Below are 23,129 nucleotides of genomic sequence, written 5' to 3'. Positions count from 1 at the left end.
ACCCCAACCCCACTGGTTAAGTGGATATGTGTAAAAAAAATTAATAGGTTGAAATTTTTTTTTCTCATAAAATTTATTTCTGTAAAAATTTTAATATATTTTTTGTTATTCTAAAACTAAAATGTATCATTTGTTGTCTAAAATAAGATTATGATATCCAAACTTACATGTATAACTTTTGTACCTTAATTATATGAATAATTGGTATAAAAAATATTATATTGATATCAACTAATTTCAAATTAAAGTTTGATCATTTTAATTTGATGAGAACAAAAAAATGTAATAAAAATTTTATAAGAATGAAATTTGAATATTTTTAATTTTATGAGGTCACAAAATATATTTAGTTTTTTTTTTAATATTTACGAGTATCATGGATACTTAAAAAAGTAACAAAAATGTAAAACATTAGGACAAGTTAGTTTATTTATAAAACAGCAAGTAAGTGAATCTATATTATAAGTGTTTAAAATCTCGTAACAATGACAATTGCATCGAAGGGGCGATTCAAAGCAGCACGAATCCTTTAAATTCTAGCTAGTCCTGCTTTATTGATTTTCATTCACTATTAGTATAAAGATATTTGATATTATTAATCAATTGAAAATCATTTTAAATATAATATTTTGAAATTAATTAAAGAACCTGGCCTATATATAAATCTCTACCACATGGGGTTGTTACATAATTCACACCTTTGTATAGAATATAGATGAACCTCGACATCTTTCCATGAGTGAATGACTTTAACTAGGAAGGAAAACGTGAAAGCCATGTCGTCTCCTCTCGTGTTACAGCTTTCCGGCATTAAACTTAAACTACTCATCATTTTTCTTAAACTTGTATTTTTTAGCAAGGGGTCGATTAAGGATTTTCTTAAACCACAACAACATTATTTGCTCATATTTTCCTTTCCTGGTAGAATTTCGATTGATTTTCCGGATGCTATAGAATGCATTTTATAATCCACCAATCATTTTATTTAAAAATCTTATCAGTCATGTATACATAAATATTGTCTTTTAGCACTAATTATTAATTAATTAATTATAATTGTCTGCAGGAATGTTAAATTTGAAAACTAATTAATATATCTCTTTCACCTGTCGGTATTAACTTAAATTCCGTCAATTAGTGGCTTCATAGTTTATCGATTTCGTAGCCTACGAAATTAGCATATATATGTTCTACTATTTGTACTTTAATTACCAATGTTTCTTTTATTATGACCAAGCATAAGCATAAATACCTTGCCGTGCTTCAGCCCCTCGTTAGATCTGATGTAGAGATATAAAACAAGCATTTGTATCCATATATGGCTGCGGGTAACATCTACCCCCGAAATATATTAAAATGAGTTCTTTATTGGGAGAATCTACCTTGTTATGGTGTGATATTTATGATTTGAACAAAATTATATGCCAACTAGCTAGATTAAAAATTATCAGTTAAAATTGCATTAAAATACATATTTGATTATCTTCATCCTCGCCTTCATCGGTGTGATGAGTTTGAAGACGAGCCGTTTTAGAAGAGTAAAAATGAAAAATGAATTCACTCCCATCTGAGTTGAAAAAATTTACAGGAAAATTTTCTATTTTTTTCAAGTTTATTTATCTAATTTTAAATGATTCATATAATAATTTATTAGCTATATTTTAATTCAAAAGATATATAAAAGTTAATACACAACAAGAACCATAAAAATAAAACCCTTAAAGAATTAAGTTATATTTTAGTAAATCGTGAAATTTCAATTTTATTAGTTAATTATTATCATTATAATTTAAATTATTTAACTATTATAATAATTAATTTATACTTTTAATAATTATAAGAAATGAGAGTGTGAAAAATATGTTTTTAACTCATATATTGCAGTATTTCCTCCGTTTTTTTGTAACTCAGATTTTTGGAAAATAAATATATATTTCTATTTATCTATCATTTTTAAAGTTTAAGATTATAATAATATTTTAAGTCAATTATATACCCTTACCCACATTAATTATTTTACACATTTTTAAATAAATAATTGAATCTTTCAAAGATGAGATCGTTACCAGTAATTTGGTGCATAGAAACATAAATAAAAGCTATTGGTGAATAGATAAAATCAATGTATTTTCTTTTCTCTAAAAGAAAAGATAAATCAATGTATTTTTTTTTAATGTATTGGAAAAGTGAATTCATAGGATTATAATAAGAAAAGGCCGAGCAATTTCATCAAAGTTCAAAAAAGTTATTAATTTTCTTGATTTCTGCAAATAAACGTTAAACGTAAGTTATTTAAAAACAGAGGGAGTATATGTTATGTTGAAGTGCATATTCTCTATGTATGTAGAGGCTCAAGAAACCAATCTTTTAATTCACAAAATAAATGTCTTTATAAAATATCTTAATAATATTTTCAATATTTAATAAAAATAATAAATAAAATAAACACACACAATGTCTCTTGCTTTTTATTCCTACTCTACCGGAAAAAAACATACAATATCTCTTGAAACCTAAAATATAATAAAATGTTACTCCTGTGTTTCCTTTAACTTTTGAAAATTTTCTGTCTTAAATTATTTATCAACTTTCAAATAACAAAAAAATATTGATTCCTTTTCTTTAGCAATACCCTAAAAATTAAATGAAATACTAAATCTATTGTAATAACTGTATAATATAATTAGTCATATGTAGAATAAGAATATTTTAATTAGATAGAATTTAAGAGTGAATCAATTATTTATTTTGTCATTGAAATTATAAAAATGAGTTAAATTAGTTATTGAAATTAGAAAAATGACAAAACGTTCTCCTAAATTAAAAATCATCAACTTATTTAATCCCTTGATAAGTTGATGTTGTCTAACATAACTGAAAAAGTTGAGTTGACATGCTAAATGCATGAATGACAATTAATTAGACCTATACATGACTGTCACATCAAAGACAACAATGTTTCTTTCCTTGATTTAATGACCAACAAAGGAATAGGAATAATTTTAGTCATTTTGGGTGAATAAAATCATGATCATGCATGATGTTTCGTAATCAATTTAATTTGTGATTCTTTTTTTTTTTTTTTATTTGATTGAGAGTGTGAGTCGTTTTGTAACCATGCTCATATAAGCAAGGTCACATTTCTTTTGTATAATTGAATCGTGCATGTTTCATATAAATTGATTTGAAGGGTTACTATAGCAATATTTCTCAAAAAAATAAAATTGTATGGATTATTTTTTTGAGAAATGTCATTTTCTTATATTTGATGTGATAATTATTTTTTTAATCAATATAAATAAAAAATAATATTAAAAAATTTATAACATTCGTATATCTTATTCAATCAATTGAATTAAACCCTCTTGATTGATGTGATAATCATATAGTTATTTTAAGAAATTATTAATAAATCTCATATATATGACACATATTTAATTTTTTTTATTTACTAGAAAAAATCAATAACACTTAATTACATGTCATATGAAGATTAGTTGAAGCAATAATTGTTGTCTTGAACCACTTAATTAACAATTTCTCGTTTATTTGGTTCCTACTAGGCTCTTAACGTGTTAACTTAGTCTTTTTAGCAATGTTAGACTTACCATATTAGCCAAGACAAAAATTTAAAGGTCTCTTTAGATAAGTTTATCTAAAAACACTTTTAGGAAAAAAAAAAAAAATAAACTTCTTCATAAGTTAAAATTAACTTTCTATTAGCTAATTATTAGTTAACAAGTATATGTTGTCTCATATTTTAGAGAGACTAGATAAGAGAGTTTATACAAATTGTTTAATGGAAACTCATTTTATTTTATGGAAAAGATCACCTCATTATTTGCTTCTCTTTAAAAATACTTCTAAAGAAACTTACCTGCATCCAAAATCAATTAATGATTTATAATGAAATCATTTTGCATTTTATCAATGAATGTCAGTATAGAAACTAAAAGGTATTGAATGCAGTATTTGATTGATTTAATAATAGGATGATACAAAATTTATGCATGGAGTGGAACACACTCAAAATTCGAAAAGCAAGGAATAGTTTTTTTGACAGAGGAAATGAAGTTTAACCACAGCGAGAAGTGTAGGTAGGGAGTTACGCACACATGGGGAAACATTCAGAGCCACAGACACTAAACATCCTTATTCCTCACGAAATGAATATAGTAGCTCTCTCACTCTCCTATCTCCTATTTGGGACAAACAAAGAAATAAAACGAAGTGAAAGGGACTAGAGAAGGGGACTTGAACTTGCAAACTCCTTGCATGCACCACGTGAAAGTAAAAGCATGTTGGGATGATGGGGCTAATTCAATTCAATTCAATTCAATTCCTATTCAGAAGTTCCTCTATCATCTGTAGGGCCATTTTCTGTTCCTCATCTAAGCCAGTGCTTTCCTCAGGCTTTACCTTCTCTGGGGCATCATCATCAACAACAACAACAGGCAATTCGGATTCAGAAGAAGGACCCTTGTTGTTCTTCTTTTCCAACTCAACCATCATGATCCAGTTTGAGTCAGAACGAGGGCCTGCTCGCTTCTGCCACACACCAATGTGGGAATTCTCAGTGTCAAGCCTCAGGCAAGTGAGGGAAGGTGAAGGGGACTTGCAACACTTCCTAAGTTTTGCACTCAGAACTGCAGACAATGTAGTGGTGGAGGAAGATGAAGTACTTGAACTATGATTTCCCATTTGGTTTTCACCAACTGGGAAGTTTGTTTTGGCATTTCTTCCACTCATCAAAATGGCGGCCTCATCATATGCTCTAGCTGCTTCATCAGCTGTCTCGAATGTCCCAAGCCACACCCTCCTTTTCCTATTCAAACATCACAAATTGCAAAGTAAGACTCTCATATTCAATGCACTTTTTTTTTTATGTGTCCTCCCAATTAATTCAGATACTACAAAGATCTTTTAAGGCTTTAAAAAAAGGTCCACAGCTACAATTTCAGCTGCAACATTAAGGTTTTGAGGGTCTCTGTGCGACCGTATTGCAATTGCAATTAACTCTACATTTGTCTGCACTCCACAGTTTCTCACAATATCAAGAATCGTGATGAAACTGGGATCGTGACCGTGTTTGCAATTTAAAATCTTGCTTAACTAATATAAGAGGCTAAAGTTTCATGGGGGAAGCAATGTACAAAAGCATATATTATTTAAAAGAGAAGGAAATGGTACTAATCTAAAAAAAAATTTGAGAAGTGAAACAAATAAATAATTGAAAATCTTTAGTGAGATGAGTTTGATGAGAGTACAATAATGGGTGACGAATCTCAGAAACCCAAGAGCCCCAATTGCGTTGCCTCACACCTCTGAATTTCCTTGATTGCACCATGTTGGCCAGAACTATCTTGCCTTACCAAAGCGGGCGAGAGAGAACGGGGGATAGAGTGGTGTATAGAATTTGTGACAAAGAATGTGAAAGTCATGCCAGTTATAAAGCATGGGGTCATGATTCAGTAATTTAAGGTTACTTCCACTTAAGGGACACGTGATTTTTGGTTTGGTAGGATTTTCACATTGCAAGGGTAAACCAAAGGATCAAATTAATTACCAATGTTGCTGATATTCTATGGAACGTCCTTAATAGTGATAATTCAAATTTGAGTAAGGGTTTCATTATTCTTATAGGATAATAAAAAGGTCAAAAACACAAACTGCTATCTTATTTGGTTGGCTCAAAAGTTTGCCATTTCAGTTTTTCTTTACTATAATATAATAAGAGACTGAACTTTCAGACTCAAATCTCACTCCACTCCCATTACTCAAGCGGTCCATTATCAAGTGCTATGTAGATGACATGTCAGCGACTGTGATTGTCAGTGACCTTATAATTACCTGAGTAGCATTAATTTTCAAATCATGAGATGCTTGGCTCGTTGATAATGACATCACTGTCCAAGTTATAAAGCTCAACCTTCAAACCATATTATAGTATAGGAAGATGAGTATATAATTCATAACTACAGAGACTGCGGATCATATCATACTACATAATTATATTAAGAGAGAGACAGAAAATAGCATATACACTGACTGTGTAAATAATGATTTTACACTTATTATGTATATAAAATTTATTGATTTTTACAACAACTATCTTAAAAACCATGTCAACCACAATTTCTGATTAGTTGATAAGTTTACCTTGACAATGCCTAGAAATTAAACTGGTTTGCTCTCTCTTTGTATACATGTGTGTTGCCTGTCCTTTTACAATACTTCAGTTCAGGAGCATCAAGGTGGCCACCGCTAAAGTCCTTGCTCTGAAAGTTCCTTTATTCTATATACCAGGCTGGCAAAGTGAGGTGGATAAATCTCATGAAAAATACAAAATTCATTCTGTAATTTTGAATATATATACCAAAAATCATGTCCAAGTTCCAGATATACATAACTCAGCAGCAGTTGGTTCCCATAATTAAATTTTATGCATTGTGGTTTATGAGTACAGATAGGACCGTTTTTCCATTTCAGGGTTGAAGAATATGATTCTAGGTTTTTACATCCGCTGATCCACTACGAAGCATATTCATCTGAGCTTTAATTTCTTTGAGAATAATGAAGAAGTTAACATAAACATTTTCAAGGCTGCATTATCTCCCAAAATACAATGGACAAAAGGACACAAAAATGATCGATACACGTCCGAACCCATTATTAATTTGTGTATTTTGCAGTGTCAAGACCAACCTATATATATTGTCCTATTGCAATACTATTCTCATTCCACATCACTTTGTGTATCTCAAGATGTGTGCACAATTCAGGAGCTAGTATAAAAGTTTAAGTGAGTTCAAATAAAATTACGTGCTTATAGATGTTGAGGTATAATAAATGTGTGAATTTTTAAGCATGCTATGCATAGAGCGTAGTCCTTCACTTGCGCATTTTGTTTCAGACTTTGTTATTGCTTTTTTCATCTTCTGCCCAATATTAACTAGCGCACACTGATTGGTCTAATTTCACCTTTTCAGTTGTCAGTACAAATGCTTCTTTTGAAGGAAAATGAAGTTGAGTCTCCAGAAAGCAAGCAGGGGCGTGAGAGCGAGCTTGTTTTTCTTGGGAAAATGATGTACAAATACAATCAACTACTTATAGATCCAACCATTAGATCCTTTAATTTTTTAATTGGATATCTCAGTTAATAAAAAATTCAATCACATCCTCTAATTATTTAAAAACATTACAATTATACTTTTTAATTAAACTTTTAATTATAATTAAGAGACTATTTATCTAATTAAGTCTTATAAATCTCAATATCTCAAGAATTATATAAAGCTCAAATTGAAAAATTGTAATTATTTTTACATGTTCTCATCATTAGTATTCAGTATTGTCACTTTTCATTTTATTCTAACCTTGCCGTGAGAGAAGAGTGGTCCTGTTGCATAAAGTGGCATGTTGTAACAATAATTGAGCTCATAGCGTGCGTGTTTTAACTGTAATAGAAAAAATAACAGCTCATGTGATGTAAACATCGAGTGCCATAATGCATTTGTGGTAGCATTATTTATGGCTTCATAAAGAATCAAGCGGGGTTGAACACCCCAGTACTGTAACGTGCATGGTTCCACATAGCTACCATGGTGTGTGCGTGCCCTTTATTACAAGTTGGGGTAGTATCACACATTTGCACATGCATATATAATTAAACGTTTCAAGTTTAACTACATTGCTTGTACGTGCTAAGTGCTAGCCACTTTTCATCTCTCTAGTGGAAGGAGATCCACGTTAGGGGATCAACCACCCTGTCATTTTACCCATTAAGCACAAGTCAGAGAGGTAGTAACACTACAGTGTTTAGGGTCAATCTTGTTTAATTAGGGTCATTGGCTTCGTTGGACATTCTTGGCCTAACGCTTTGCCTTGTCTATATTTTGATGCATGATCCTGACAGCTATCTCCCGCTTCTTAACCAATATCAAGGGAAAAATAATATCTTACAAACTATACACTGCCAATTCAAGACTTTGGTTCTTGCAACCTTGAGACATTAAGTTGCAGTCCTGATCTAGGATCCCAAACCTAATGACATTAGTTTCCATCTTCAAGTCTGCCACTTATTTTTGCCTACTTTTCTCTCAACCTAGATTTAATTTGCATGTTCTTTTTCTTTTATTAATGATCATGGTCCTATAGCTGTATCTATCAATTAACAAGACACTTATTTTGTGTTTGTCTATAATTAGCTCTAATATAGCATTGATTAGTTATTGAATAGGAACAAGACAAGTCTTTGGTGATACCAGCCTTATTCAAATAGTAATATATAACAACCGGCCGGTTTAGGTGACAGATATTTCAACCAGCCAAGCTTTTTTTCATAGTTATTGTATTTAAATGGTAAGTGAAGTAATTTATAGAGATGAAAAATCGTGATTGATAATCCATAAGCAAGGACAAGGTTTTGATATATCATATATAGTAGCTAATTGTCTGAGATTTGATTTAATGTAACATAATGTTTAATAAAAATTGCTTGGTAATGGTTGTGCGGTAATGTTCAACAAAAGAAGCACCATTATTCCTTCGTCTCGATCTTGATTAATGTTGTGATACATCCACAACAATCAGGCTAGTTAATAATCAATTTGAGAACTTTCCATTGGAAATGTAAAAGTATGTGACTGACAATTGTGGTACGTTTATTTTTCTTTCAGAGAACAGTGAAAATGGCAAAGGCAAATGGAGTAAAGGGCATGTTACTTCTATTTTAATTTTTTAATTGCAAAATTGTCACCTTATTTTTAATGTGTTCCTATTTTCAAATATTTATACCAAAAACAGAAAAAATAAAATCTCCATTTTATGTACAAAAATTTAAAAATAGAAAACAGGTTAAAAATAAGGTGATATTTTATATATAATATAAAAGTGAAAATAAAAAATAAAAACAAGAAATGAAAATAGAATTAAATAAACCTTAAAACTCTATAGGTTCAGGTAGGTAAGACTGCCAAATTCAATTTGTTTATCAAAGAAGCAGAATAACCCTTAAAAAATAAATCTCAATCTTACAGCTGTTTTTGTTTTTGTTGGAGATTGCAAGAGCCCTCCCAAGCAAGGGACAGGGCTAAAGAACAAACCCAAGTGAAAAATGCCACATTAGCCCAGAAAAAAAAAATTAAAGAAAGAAGGGGGCTTCGTGTTTTTTTTCTTCTTCTTTCTTTCGTGTCAAGAGAAAGAAAGGCTTATAACGATTCACTACATGAAATAGTAGAGGGTGAACTCGTTCAAAAGTCAAAACGTTTATTTGGGTTTATGGCAAAGTCGGGGTTAGCTATTGGGCTACACTTATGTGTCTTTTTCCTTTCCTTTTACTTTTCTTGAAGATATAAAATTAAACGGGAGTGTGCTCACGTGTATACATTATTTTATTTTATTTAAATTAATAATTTTTTAATTTTTTAAAAATAAAAATAATTACTTTTAAATTTAAGGGTGTGCTTGATAAAAGTAACTTATAAGCTAATTAAAACTTATAAACTATAAGGTATGAGCTAAAATGTTAGAAGGTTACAAACTAACTTATTGGATTAAAAATATTTAATAATATTGTTAATAAGTTAGTTAATAAATATAAAGTGATATAATAAGACATATTTAGTACAAATAAGAAAAATAAGCCATATTTAGTTATTTGATAATGAAGAGCTCTTTCATTGCCAAGCTATTAAAGGGCACTTAGGTTGAAGTTTGCAACCTCATAAAACCATTCGTGTTTTGGATTTGAAAAGTTAAAAAGATAAAATTTATCATTGCTAGAGTTGTGATATAAAAGTTTGAAAAATATTTAACATACACTGGTCTTTTTTTTCTTTCTTTCTCAGATTCATCTATTTTTTTCATCCTTCTATTCATCACGTCATTTATGATATTCATTATTCCCTTTTTTTTCCTCCCAATATTTCTCTTCCTTCCAAGTGTAAGTTTATCAAAAGAGTTGGAAGAAAAATGAAACTGTGATGATTTGCAAATGTGTCAAGCATCGTTTTTTTGAACAAAAGATGTCAAGCATCATAATAAGCTAACAAATATCTTCATCAATTATGTTAAGATTATCCGTTATCGTACGACTTTCTTTTTGTTTTTGTGTTTTTATTTTCTTAACATTTTGTTTTCACTGTATTTTATGCAGACACGTGTAGAGATAGATTGCCACCGAATTAATTAATTGATATCCAACCAAATTGAAACGCAGCGGTCGACAATGACATGGTATGGGTTGATTAAATTAATTGTTTAAATTTGAATCAAGATTTAATAATATATTCAAGTAGATTAAATTAATTTGATTATATGATATAGTTTTATTACTACGTACAGCTAAATTATAAAATTATATATTAACAAGTCCTTCGTTAAAATCATATTAAATTTAATTTTTTTAAATAAGATTTTGAGTTGAAATCTTATTAAAGGAAAAAATATCATCTGAAAGACAGAAATTAATCATTACCATTACTAAACGATATTTTCCAGCAATGTTAGGGTGATAAATAAATTAAAGTTATATATTTTATTGTTGTTGATATATAATTATTTTAAAATAAGTATATTAAACCGGAATGAAAAGGCTAAAAATATAATCTAAATTCATAGTAGTACTACTTTTCAAAACTCAAACTCACGGATTCGATCGAGATGAGTCAATACTCAGCAAACAAAGAGCGTTGAAAAGTGAGGCATGAAATTGAATTATTTTCCTACCCATATGGAGGATATTAATCGTGGTTTCTTGCAATTAACGATACACGGTTTTGCAAATATTTTTTTTTAGATCCCCAATAACTAATTAATTTAATTTTGTAAGAGGTCTCCACTAGTATCTACTCCTATTTATAAACTGTAATAATTTTTACTCCAGAATGATATTGAATGCAACGTCTATGACTTTTGTTGAGTAATAATTTAATTATAAAAATATTACATTTAATATATTAGGAATGTGTTAAAACTTAAAAAAGATTTATATCGATGTCTAATAACGTGCTTTCATTATTTTAAAATAGTTGAAATTTTTATTTGTTTTAAGTGTTAACTTTCTTTAAAAATATTTGTTACTAATTCAGCCTTACTAATAAACTAGATATAACGAGATATTTACAAATTAAAAAATATATCATCAATTATGTTATTTTTAAGAACTTTTGAAATTAAACGGTGCACACATTTATATCTTCCTACGAATTACCCATTTTCACACACGCACAAAAAAATCGGATGCATGGTGGTCCAAGTTTTACCAAATTTGGTTCATTTGATTGTTATATTGTTTGTCCTGCACAAAAAAAAAAAAAAAAGAGAAGAGGGAATACATAAAAAAAAAAAACATTATTTCTCCCGTTTTAATGATCATCGAGCAATATCTTCCTATATTTTCATCTTTTTTAATTATCATGTTATAGAAGTAAATTATTTGTCAATTTTATTGGTGCCCAATATTCTATAAAAAAATCTTATTGGTCAATTTTTTACCGCAACTTATTATTCAATGTTAGTGAGGTCTTTTATTTAATTATATTTTTTTATTTACAATATTTGAATTTAAATTCAAAACCATTCGAATTAACCTATAATGTTAGTTTGATGGATTTAAAATATATTTCTGGACATATATTTTTAAAATATTTACTCCCTCAATTAAAAAATGTTGTAACATTGTTTTTGTAAGTAGTAAAAAGATGACTAAAACATACAAATGTTTTCTTTTTTTTTTATTTTTAAATTGATCTCTTAACTTTTAAAAGTTTTAAAATGACCCTCTTATTTATTTAATTCATGATAAGGTAATCATTTTCAGAAATTAATTGAACATGATTTTGAACCTTTTTCTAATGAATTTATAATGTAAAACTTGTTCTATTAAATTCACTTATATGAAAATTATAAAAATTAATTATTGATTGAAAAAAAATCATAAATATAATAAAACTCGCATGAAAAATAACTTTCACAAATAATAAAAAAATAATGTAACATTAGATTTTTAGGTTTTTGAATGATATAACTCACTTTTTCATGTATTTTTCTTGTGTGTGTGTTTTTTTTTATATTGAACATTAGTTAATTTTTCTAGTTTAATGTAGGTGAATATAATAAGACAAATTTTACATCTTACATCAATTAAAAAAAGTTCAAAAATTAAGAATGATCCATTTTTTGAAATGATTAACTTATCATTAATTAAATAAATAGATTATTTTGAAACTTTTAGAAATTAGGAGAACCAAAAATTAAGTTAATGGATCATTTGTATATTTTAGCCTAAAAAGATCTATGCAAGTTTTTCCTCTTCTTATTGAAATAGAAATTAATAATTAAGTATATTAAAATGATTGAAGAAAAAAGATATGGAAATATTTTATAATATTAAGTTTGAGTTAATTAAAAATATGTTTTTAATTAAAATTAATACTGTAAATCAGTCATTCTTGAGTGCCTATTTGCTTTAAATTATTTTAAAACAATATTAATTTTCTAAAGATAAAGAATAGAGATTCTCATTTTTTATATGATTTAAAATTTTGAAAGATAATGAAAAATAAAAGAAAATAATCGCGACTCCCTTTCAAAATTAAAAGGGGTTAATAGGAAATTTTGACACTAATTAAACATAATCATTTAAAAAATACAGTGGTATTTTACTGTCTTTATTCATATATAGTAGTCCATTCTTATAAATGAAATAAGTTTTTTTAAAATTTATACCAAAATCATTGATCTAGTTCCATTGTAGTCATTGAACAAAAAAGTATACTAATATTTGGTATTGATTGAAGTTGATCTAAATTTGAATCTTTTAGATAATATTTTAAGTTTAAATTTTGTGGATGAAAAAATATGATTAAAACATATAAAAAAATATATGATTAAGAGAGAGACTAATTATAATTACCTAGATAAATTTTTATTGTAAAATTTAATTATTAATAAATACTCAATCATCGAGATTAATAATGTGATAAAAATATATATATTGCTAAAGATGTTATTATAGTAGTTTCATTTATTTATTTATCCCAATCATTCATCCAATTGCATCTAACTTTTACTTTGCTTGATTTATGTAAGATTATTATATATAACAAAATTTTCATTGTAAATATTTATGTGATAATTTTGAACTCAAACTCGAAAAAATCAGTTAAACTAAAATAATTATGCGATAGTTCATGCATACACTTAGTGATACATTTGACTTAAATTTTAAAAGACATTTTTTTTTATAAATTTTTAATTCTCTTTTTTTTTTTAATTAATGTAGGCAGATGAGAAAAATAAAATAAAATAATGAAAAAAAATAGAGCACATCTAGAAGAAGAGGAGATGACTGTGCATTCCCACAAACACGAAGCGAATAGATTGCAATAATGTGAAAAAAGTTGAAATATGCATGCTTTTCATTTTTCAATCTTCCCTTGTTAAAAGGAGAGACTCACTCACTTCCATTGTCACTGCTCCTTTCTCGGATCTCTCTCTCTTCTTCTTCTTCGTTTTCTCTTCGCGAGTTAGTATCTTCTCTCTTCTCTCTCTTTCCCCGCGCTTTGTTTCTTTTACTGCCATTTCTGTTCTGAAGCACTCTTGTTAAATTTCTAAGCCGCTTTGATCCAACCCGCGATCTGATCTTACTCCTTCATCTCTCAAAGTTTGTATCTTTGTGTGCCATACACGTAAATTCCGCTTGATTTTTTTATGGGCTGCTTTTGCAACTGTTTTTTACATGTTCGTGTGATCTGATGCGAAGTGGGGTTGTCTGAATTTGTGTTGGCAGGTGAGAGATGGCGCAAATTCTGCTTCATGGGACTCTCCATGCCACCATCTTCGAGGTTGATAGGCTCAATGCTGGTGGTGGTGGCGGCAATTTTTTCAGCAAGGTATTCGTTTTAGGACTATCTGGATCTTGTTGAATCTGGTCGTTTAATTTTTTATCTTGACTTTTGAGTTGCACTTTTTTGGATTTTCAACTTGTATGTGTTTCCATTTGCCTTGATAATTCTTAAATCGAAGAAGTCTCTTGGTGGTGTTGGATCAGTGGATTTGAGCTCAAAATGGACGCTGCTTCCTTTGATGGATCCGGGAATTGTTTGATTATTAGTATTAATGTTACATAATATATTAATGAAGAAAGAAACTCCTCCTGATACTGTTTTGTGTGATGTATCACAAGGGAAAGGAAATTGAAGACGATGCAATTTTGATTTTGAGATTGTCTGATGTCTGTGAACTTCGGTGCAAATGATTAATCGGTTTAAATTTGCAATCAGGTTTCAACTTTTGTGGCAATGAGTGATTTTTCTAGTACTGCCAAAATTGTTTACAAACGTGTCTGTCAATTTAATCTGGAAATGAATTGTGCTGGTATTTAAGAGCTTTTATTGTTAAAATGAGAACGATCTATGTTAGTATTCCTATTCAAGGCTTCTGGAAACAAATCTTAATTACAAATTGTGATTTAACTGTTTGCTCAACATGAATCAAATTGTTGGCCTTTAGTTGAAATTACCTCGTTCATTCAACTGGTGCTTTACTTCCGTGGACATTAATTTTATTTTATGTAACCTTTATTACACATGCTTTATTTAATTAAAAAATTGACCATGTTAGAGCTTTAGTTTGGATTTTGCTTAGTGACATAACTACTTCCCAGAGCTGGATTCAGTCTTTTTAAGCGTGAGCCAAAATGTTTGGCTTTATCTATTAATTATTTTTTGGCAAGCCACATTCATTTCAATTATGTACCTTTTCCCCCATGCCCTTCATTTCCATATCACTGCAGGCATATTACTATCATCGACTACTCACGAATATTAACATACATATGTGCATGTGTGAAAAGAGAATATTCAATTGCTTTACATTTGCTCCTTTATTTTCCTATTCACTTATTATTGATTCATTTAATTCTTTTTCTGCTACAGCTCAAGCAAAACTTTGAGGAGACTGTTGGTATTGGAAAGGGAGTTACTAAACTCTATGCAACCATTGATCTGGAGAAAGCAAGAGTAGGAAGGACTAGAATCATAGAAAATGAACATACTAATCCCAGATGGTATGAGTCTTTTCACATTTACTGTGCCCATATGGCTTCAAATATTGTATTCACTGTGAAAGATGATAATCCTATTGGGGCAACTTTAATTGGAAGAGCTTATGTGCCTGTTTCGGAGGTCTTGGATGGTGAGGAAATAGACAGGTGGGTTGAAATATTGGATGAGGAAAAAAACCCAATACGTGAGGGTTCAAAGATCCATGTGAAGCTGCAATATTTTGATGTCACAAAAGACCGCAACTGGGCTCGAGGCATTAGAAGTCCTAAATTTCCTGGAGTTCCCTATACTTTCTTCTCACAGAGGCAAGGATGTAAGGTATCTCTGTACCAAGATGCTCATGTGCCTGATAATTTTGTACCTAAAATACCTCTTGCTGGAGGCAAGAATTATGAGGCTCATAGGTGTTGGGAGGATATATTTGATGCAATCACTGATGCTAAACACTTCATATACATTACTGGTTGGTCTGTTTATACTGAAATTTCCTTGGTAAGGGATTCTAGGAGGCCTAAGCCTGGGGGAGACCAAACACTTGGTGAGCTTCTCAAGAAAAAGGCAAGTGAAGGTGTTAAGGTATTGATGCTTGTTTGGGATGATAGAACATCAGTTGGTTTGTTGAAAAAAGATGGACTGATGGCTACTCACGATGAAGAAACTGCACAGTTCTTTGATGGCACTGAGGTGCATTGTGTTTTATGCCCCCGCAATCCTGATGATGGTGGTAGCATTGTTCAGGATTTACAAATTTCTACCATGTTTACTCATCACCAGAAGATTGTGGTGGTTGACGGTGCGATGCCAGGTGGAGGGTCAGATAGGCGAAGAATTGTGAGTTTTGTTGGGGGTATTGACCTCTGCGATGGAAGATACGACACTGCCTTCCACTCACTGTTCAGAACCCTGGACACAGCACACCATGATGATTTTCATCAGCCTAACTTTCCTGGTGCTGTAATCACAAAAGGTGGTCCCAGGGAACCTTGGCATGACATTCACTCCCGGCTTGAAGGACCCATAGCTTGGGATGTTTTGTTCAACTTTGAGCAAAGATGGAGAAAGCAAGGTGGGAAGGATGTACTTGTTCCATTGAGAGAGCTTGAAGATGTCATTATCTCCCCATCCCCAGTAACATTTCTTGAAGATCATGAGACATGGAATGTTCAGTTGTTTAGATCTATTGATGGTGGGGCTGCTTTTGGGTTCCCAGAGACTCCTGAAGATGCTGCCAGAGCTGGTCTTATTAGTGGGAAGGATAATATCATTGATCGTAGTATTCAAGATGCTTATATTAATGCTATTCGACGTGCAAAGAACTTCATCTATATTGAAAATCAGTATTTCCTTGGAAGCTCTTTTGCCTGGAGTGCTGATGATATTAAGCCTGAAGACATTGGTGCTTTGCATCTAATCCCAAAGGAACTTTCACTCAAGATTGTTAGCAAGATTGAAGCTGGGGAAAGGTTTGCTGTGTATGTTGTAGTCCCAATGTGGCCAGAGGGTGTCCCAGAAAGTGCATCAGTTCAGGCAATATTGGACTGGCAGAAGAGAACAATGGAGATGATGTACAGGGACATTATTCAGGCACTCAGAGCTAAGGGAATCGAGGAAGATCCTCGAAACTATCTGACATTCTTCTGCCTTGGCAACCGGGAAGTGAAGAAACCAGGAGAATATGAGCCTTCTGAACAACCAGATCCCGATTCAGATTATCAGAGAGCCCAAGAGGCCCGACGATTCATGATTTATGTTCATACCAAGATGATGATAGGTAAGTTGGAAAATTATACTGTCATTCTTTTTGAAAACAATCTTACAAATAATTTACATTCCGAAGCCATAATATTCTATACTTTTATCATTATTGTCAAGATTATATATGTTTCTTTCCCTTGCAGTTGATGACGAATACATAATCGTTGGATCTGCCAACATCAACCAAAGGTCAATGGATGGTGCTAGGGACTCTGAGATTGCCATGGGTGCTTATCAGCCCTATCATTTGGCTACCAGGCAGCCGGCACGTGGCCAGATCCATGGTTTCCGCATGTCATTGTGGTATGAGCACCTTGGCATGCTTCATGACTCCTTCCTCCAGCCAGAAAGTGAAGAATGCATTAATAAGGTGAACCAAGTTGCTGACAAATATTGGGATCTGTATTCTAGTGAGTCACTTGAGCATGACCTTCCTGGTCACCTTCTCCGCTACCCCATCGGGATTGCCAGTGAAGGAGATGTCACTGAGCTGCCAGGATTTGAATTCTTCCCCGACACCAAGGCTCGCATTCTTGGTGGCAAAGCTGACTACCTCCCCCCTATCCTCACTACTTAGTTTGATTTTGTACTTTGTTACAAACTTGTGATTGCTTACATCCTAATTTGTGTTTTTATTACTACTTAGTAATAATCTTAATATAGTCTGTGATGTCTTGTGGAGATTTTTTTTTCTTCTATTTTTTTGAAGATGTCAGTGACAGATTTTAGTTATCTGATGGCTTTGACTGGTTTCTAATCAATGTTTCCTTTTCTCTCACAATGTTACTGTTGTTTTTCTACCTATTTTCTGGTTTGAATTATTCTGAGCAAGCCTACCTGGGTTTAGCTTAATGCCTAACAAGAAGATATCATATCCTGATTTTTTTGGGGAATATTTATGTTGTGAAAGCAAGCCATGCAGATACAAATTAGAAATATCTTTGAAGTCTTGAATACGCAATCAATCTTTTATTTAATTTTAGGTGGTAGTGGGGACAAATGTCTCAAACTACGGAAACAAGAAGGGAAAATCTTGGGGGTCCGCAATTGTGTGGTCCTCTCAGATTCCCCTCTTAGAGCCTTCATCTCAGGCAGCAGCCATGAGAAGTTACACTGTTAAATATCATGCATGCTGGTCAATATGGATGGCTCCATATCAATAAGGAGATGAGCAAAAATGATTAACTAATACTAAAACTATTGATGTAACAAAAGCTAATACTAAAATTATATATATATATATATATATATATATATATATATATATATATATTGAATTAGATAACTATTTAAATTTAACTATTAACTTTTTAATTACTAATAATTATAACTTCTCACTTCATACTTTTAACATATTTATTTATTTTTTGATCATTAGTACAATTGAAAGAAGAAGAGTATTGGCAACATACTCTTCTTAACATATATCTTATTATTGTTTGAAATTTATGAAAAAATCATGAGAAAAGATTATTAAATATGATATAGGATTCATTATCTTTTATAATTTTTAAGAGATTTTAATCAATAAAAAAATATATTATTAACATAAAGAAATGACCAAATATTTTGACTTTTGACTACTCAGCAAAATCATCAATAAGGATGGCCCATATCAGTATGTTTATGAAGATGTTTGGATAAAGTTATTGATGGAACAGAAAATAAGAAAGAAAAATTAAATAATTTTTTTATAAGCTAAAGTTAGCGTATACTTAAGTTAAAAATAGCTTTTTGAAGAAGTTAAATTATTTTAGTTTCTCTACAAGTTGATTTTTTAACTTATATATAAGCTAATAGTATATGAATTTGAATCCCTCTCACTAACCACTGTAAATAAAAAATTACTAATATTGATAGATAAAAAAAGCTAATAATATATGGGAGAAGTTTATTTTATTTTATTTTCCCCATAAGTTCTGATCTGCAAATCAAAGAAAAGCACACAACTTTTTTTTATTTTTTGAAAAAGAAAAGCACACAACTTGTTTACCAGGAAATTGTCATTATCATGTGCCACAATACCATATCATAAAATATAGCTGTAAATGGATTTTTTAAGGGTGCTTTTCTTTTCTCTTTAACTTTTTTTTATAACAGATTCTCTTTAACTTCTAAGATTTTCAACAACTAACTTTGAATGATATATTAATGTTTTGAAGACTAGTCTTTGGAATTGAATGAAAACTTTGAGATTTTAATTTTACTCAAAGTCTTCATTTCATCTTTCAAAGTCTTTAAGTTAATAATAAAATATTAGTTGCTGCTGAAAGTCACAGAAATAGAAGAAGAAAAAAATTACCTTAAGCAGTTTGTTTAAATTGAAACGTACTAAACCCAATTTATCTAAAAGAAAAAAGAAAAGTGTAACTTTTTGAATAAACAAAAAGTGTAGTGTAATTTAAATATTTCTCAATAAAAGAATGTAATTTAGTTTAGTTTATGCAGTTGTGAACATGGTTTATCAACAATTATGGAAGAAATGTGCTGAGACAGATTTACTTTTTCTCAACAATAAAATTGCAAAGGTTTACTAGGGTCTAACTGAGTAAGTTGCTAATTTGTTATAAATCTTCTAGTAACTGAGTTTTATTTTTATAGATAAAAAGTATTACAAAAGCTTTATTATCTCTTTTTTAATTGTTGTACCGCGAGTTCTATTATTCGTGTTTAATTAGATTATCAGAATATTCATATAGGAAAAAACGAAAAGTTAAAAATGGGAAAATACTGCATTAAGATTTAGGTGATGTTTAGTATCGAAATATTTTATTCTCGCTTATTTTTTACAAAATATATTTAGTTTTTTTTTTTTTTACATAAAGCTATATTTATGATCAATTACTATAAGAAAATTTAATAACTTTATAGCTAATTATCACAAAAAAGTTTCATTCTCACCTATAATGGAATAAATGTGTTATATACTCTCTTATTAATAAGCTAACATTAAGAAAAATATTTAATTATATTTGTTGTCTTTTATTGAATACAAGAAGGTTTTATTTTCGCGTCATTTTCTTGAAAATGTTAAAACATTCCTTGTACTAAATGTTCATATTATGTTTGTTTTCCTTTTCTACTTAAAAAAAAAATACTTGTAAAGAAAAATACATATATGCATAATTTGTGGCTCGTTCATTTAAAAAAAAAAAAAACGAAACTTTCTGTCTAGAAAGCGTTGGCATAGCTATTAGCTAGTTAGATTTGGGTTCGAGTATAGTATTTCTTACGAGGAAGAGTCAAGTTATTTTATCAAGACTTTCTTTATGGCACGGTATGCAAGACTTATTTCGGAAACCATGATAATGTCCAAACAGGAAAATATTTACATAAAAAATATTATCTCTTTCGCTGTCTAAAAACATTATACGTAATAGTTTAATATGTATATATTGTCGGTATAAAAGAAAAACTTTCAGTTAACTAAAAAATGACTGTTAATATGAATGATAAGACAATTATTGTAAAAAAATAGCAAAACAATTATTTTTAATGATAGTTTATAATTGAATGATAGTATAAAACTAATTATATAAATCAATACTTATTTTTTTTTCATAGATTCTAAATAAAATAGTCTCAAAATCCAAATGAATAAGATGCTGGTACTAAAAACAAATTTCATGCCATGATATTTATAAAATAAATACCAAGGAACGTATCGTTAAATTGCTTTGTGCAAGTTGGGTTGGTCAACTTGGTCAATTTTGTTGGGCAGTCGAAGGGTTCCTTTCAATTCAACAAAGTCCTAATAATTGAAGGGGGTTCAGTGTTCTGAAATCTGATGTTCGTTTCTGATTTTATTTCTTGAATAATTCTACTCTTACCGTCGTACGTCTACTTTAATATATATTTTTTCAATTGATACAAGCTGGGTGTCTGTTTGAAATATAGATACAGGTTTCACATTTTTATGGGGTTTGATTCTGTCAAGGGCTTTGGCTAAACATTAAAATATTAGGTTCTTCCTGTATTTTATTTTTACGTGTGCCAAGACTTTAAAAACTTGCTTACAGCGTTTTTCTGTATTTTGTTATGGTACCACTGGTACTTTGTTAATATAAGATTTCTTTTGGCTGATAAAAAAAAGAGAGTGAGTTTTGATAACTATGTATCTTAAATAAATAGTTAGTATTAAAAAAATTATTCAAAGATAATTTTTTTATTTCAATAATGTGTTAATCATAAATATTTTTTACTAAAATTACTATTAAAAACCCATAAAGAATATGTTTTACTTTTGCAATAACCAAGTTAAGAGAAGTTTTATAAGCATCAAATTAATATCTTTTAAATTTACATGGGACTCCAGACATATTTAATCTTTTTAAATTTGTCATGTACAATAATAAAAAATAGTCATTAAACCCTTGTTGATAAATATGTACAAACATTAATAGTCTTGCACGCCAGATTTTTTTTGTCATGAAATTATCTATTCTCTCAGGTTGCTATAACAACAGTAAAATTGATTTCTTTGAAGAAGAAAAAAAGAAGAAGGAAGATGAAAGAGCTTGCAATGAAGAAGAAGCATAGGGTGATTAGTGACAGCACGCCATCCTATGCACCCGATCCTTCAAAATCCCATTATACAGAGCAATTCGGTTCGCTGGCATTTCACGTTTTTCTGGAATTTCATTTCTGCACTCGCTGCTTGATAATGATACTCTGTATTGCCTCCCCTGTTCTTCTCTGTTTTTTACCTTACTATTTCTTTCTACTAACTTCACCATCACATTTTCCGCAAATTTCACTTTCTTCTTATTCTTCTTCATTTCCCGTTTCTTCTCCTCTGCAAAATTGAATACCACGGCTCAAAAAAACTCCCTCAACAAAGTTTGGTGAATCAAAAAAACATTTTTTTAAAAACCACATAGGTATCTTTTACAGTATTATTATAAATAACAAAAGAAAAATCCAAGTTTTTAACAAAGTTACATGTTTAAGACTATAAAACAGAAAAATATTCGAACCAAAAAAATAACAGGAAGTGTAGCAAAATTTACCTGAATATATGCAAGAGCGAAGAATTTGTTTGTTGGAGTGGGAAGAATTGGAATTTCGGGGAATTTGGAAAGGCGGGGAAGTCTTTTGCCCAGAGAATGCAAGGTAAAGAACAGTGGTGGAGACGACCATGGCTGTGGTGAACACGAGACCTTGGGAGATCGAAGAAGCCATGTTGTGGGAACAGAGAAATGAAAAAAAGGCTACAACGTTGTCTTTTGAGAAGAACGAGGAGCAGAGAACTTGTGTTGACCATAATAATTAATAAGGAAGAGACGTATAAATATTGAATCGAGAGGGATGGATGAATGTGAATGGATGTACCTTCTCACGAAGCTTCATTGCTGGTGGTTGATGGGAAAATAATATTAACAAAAAAAGGTAGAAATTAGAAATCTCCAACAATTATGGTAAAGGAAAAATAAATAAATAATAGTAACAAAAATAACACTGGCTAATTGGTTGATTGTGATATGAGGATAATCTGACAGGTAATGAGCATTTACATTTATTTGTTGGCTTTCATATAAGCAATAAGTATAGAATTTATTTTTTTGACATAAACAAGTGTACAGGTGTGTAATTCATATATAGCAGTAATTATAATAAAATTCATTCCTCTCAAAAAAATAAAAATAAAAGTCATTCATGCATCTTCAAAGATTTCTTAATTTTTAAATTTGTGTATATTAACATAATTATATTAATAATAAGTATACTTTAATTTATATTTATTAATATTAATTTTATATTTTTGTGTATATTAATGAATTTAATGTTAAATTATTATATTAATTTGCATATGCTAATAATAAATTAATATTGATATAATAATTTTAATAAATATAAAATAGTGTATATTAATATACTTTACAAAAATGTAAATGCACTGAATATGATATAATTATGCTATGATAAGGTTAATATGAAATATATTATATAAGTTGTAATTTGTTTTAGAGAATCATAGAAAAATATTACAATAATTATAATATTTTATTTTAAGAGAAAATTAAATATTAAACAACACAAATTTATAAAAACAAATTGAAACAAAGTGCTTAAGTAATCATTGAGACACATAATATTAAAAACTATAAATTATTGTTTGTTTAGATTTATAATATTGACTTTAAAGATTATATATATTATCAGTATAAAGTATTACATAGTTAACCAATCAAAATATATTATTATGTGACTTTTAAGATAATTTATTATAAGAGTCAATAAATTTATTATATAAAATAATTTATAATTAAATAATAATATAAAATTATTTTATAATATTAATGTATA

General features: G+C 29.7%; 3 protein-coding genes across 5 annotated transcripts; 1 reads left to right on the top strand and 2 right to left on the bottom strand.

The window, feature by feature from the left end:
* Positions 1-3,976: 3,976 nt before the first annotated feature.
* On the bottom strand, positions 3,977-5,470 carry LOC114417773 (ethylene-responsive transcription factor WIN1-like). Its single transcript, XM_028382838.1, has 2 exons — positions 5,268-5,470; positions 3,977-4,825 (listed from the first exon to the last, which is right to left on the bottom strand). Exons 1-2 carry the CDS (start codon positions 5,345-5,347, stop codon positions 4,336-4,338), a joined length of 570 nt encoding a protein of 189 aa, XP_028238639.1. The 5' UTR covers positions 5,348-5,470; the 3' UTR covers positions 3,977-4,335.
* A 7,890-nt stretch (positions 5,471-13,360) lies between these two features.
* Positions 13,361-17,604, top strand: LOC114418108 (phospholipase D alpha 1-like). 3 transcript variants are annotated; one of them, XM_028383284.1, is made up of 4 exons: positions 13,361-13,528; positions 13,793-13,895; positions 14,940-16,839; positions 16,967-17,604. In XM_028383284.1, exons 2-4 carry the CDS (start codon positions 13,800-13,802, stop codon positions 17,398-17,400), a joined length of 2,430 nt encoding a protein of 809 aa, XP_028239085.1. In that variant the 5' UTR covers positions 13,361-13,528; positions 13,793-13,799; the 3' UTR covers positions 17,401-17,604. The 3 variants fall into 3 exon arrangements, with proteins under 3 accessions (XP_028239085.1, XP_028239087.1, XP_028239086.1); XM_028383286.1 differs by having other exon boundaries at positions 13,524-13,666; XM_028383285.1 differs by lacking the exon at positions 13,361-13,528 and adding an exon at positions 13,542-13,691.
* A 3,561-nt stretch (positions 17,605-21,165) lies between these two features.
* Positions 21,166-22,106, bottom strand: LOC114418107. Its single transcript, XM_028383282.1, has 2 exons — positions 21,833-22,106; positions 21,166-21,618 (listed from the first exon to the last, which is right to left on the bottom strand). Exons 1-2 carry the CDS (start codon positions 22,002-22,004, stop codon positions 21,368-21,370), a joined length of 423 nt encoding a protein of 140 aa, XP_028239083.1. The 5' UTR covers positions 22,005-22,106; the 3' UTR covers positions 21,166-21,367.
* Between the last annotated feature and the right edge of the window lie 1,023 nt (positions 22,107-23,129).

Source organism: Glycine soja, chromosome 7 (assembly GCF_004193775.1).
Source record: "Glycine soja cultivar W05 chromosome 7, ASM419377v2, whole genome shotgun sequence".
NCBI lineage: Eukaryota > Viridiplantae > Streptophyta > Magnoliopsida > Fabales > Fabaceae > Glycine > Glycine soja.
This window is presented reverse-complemented; position numbering and strand designations above follow the sequence as displayed.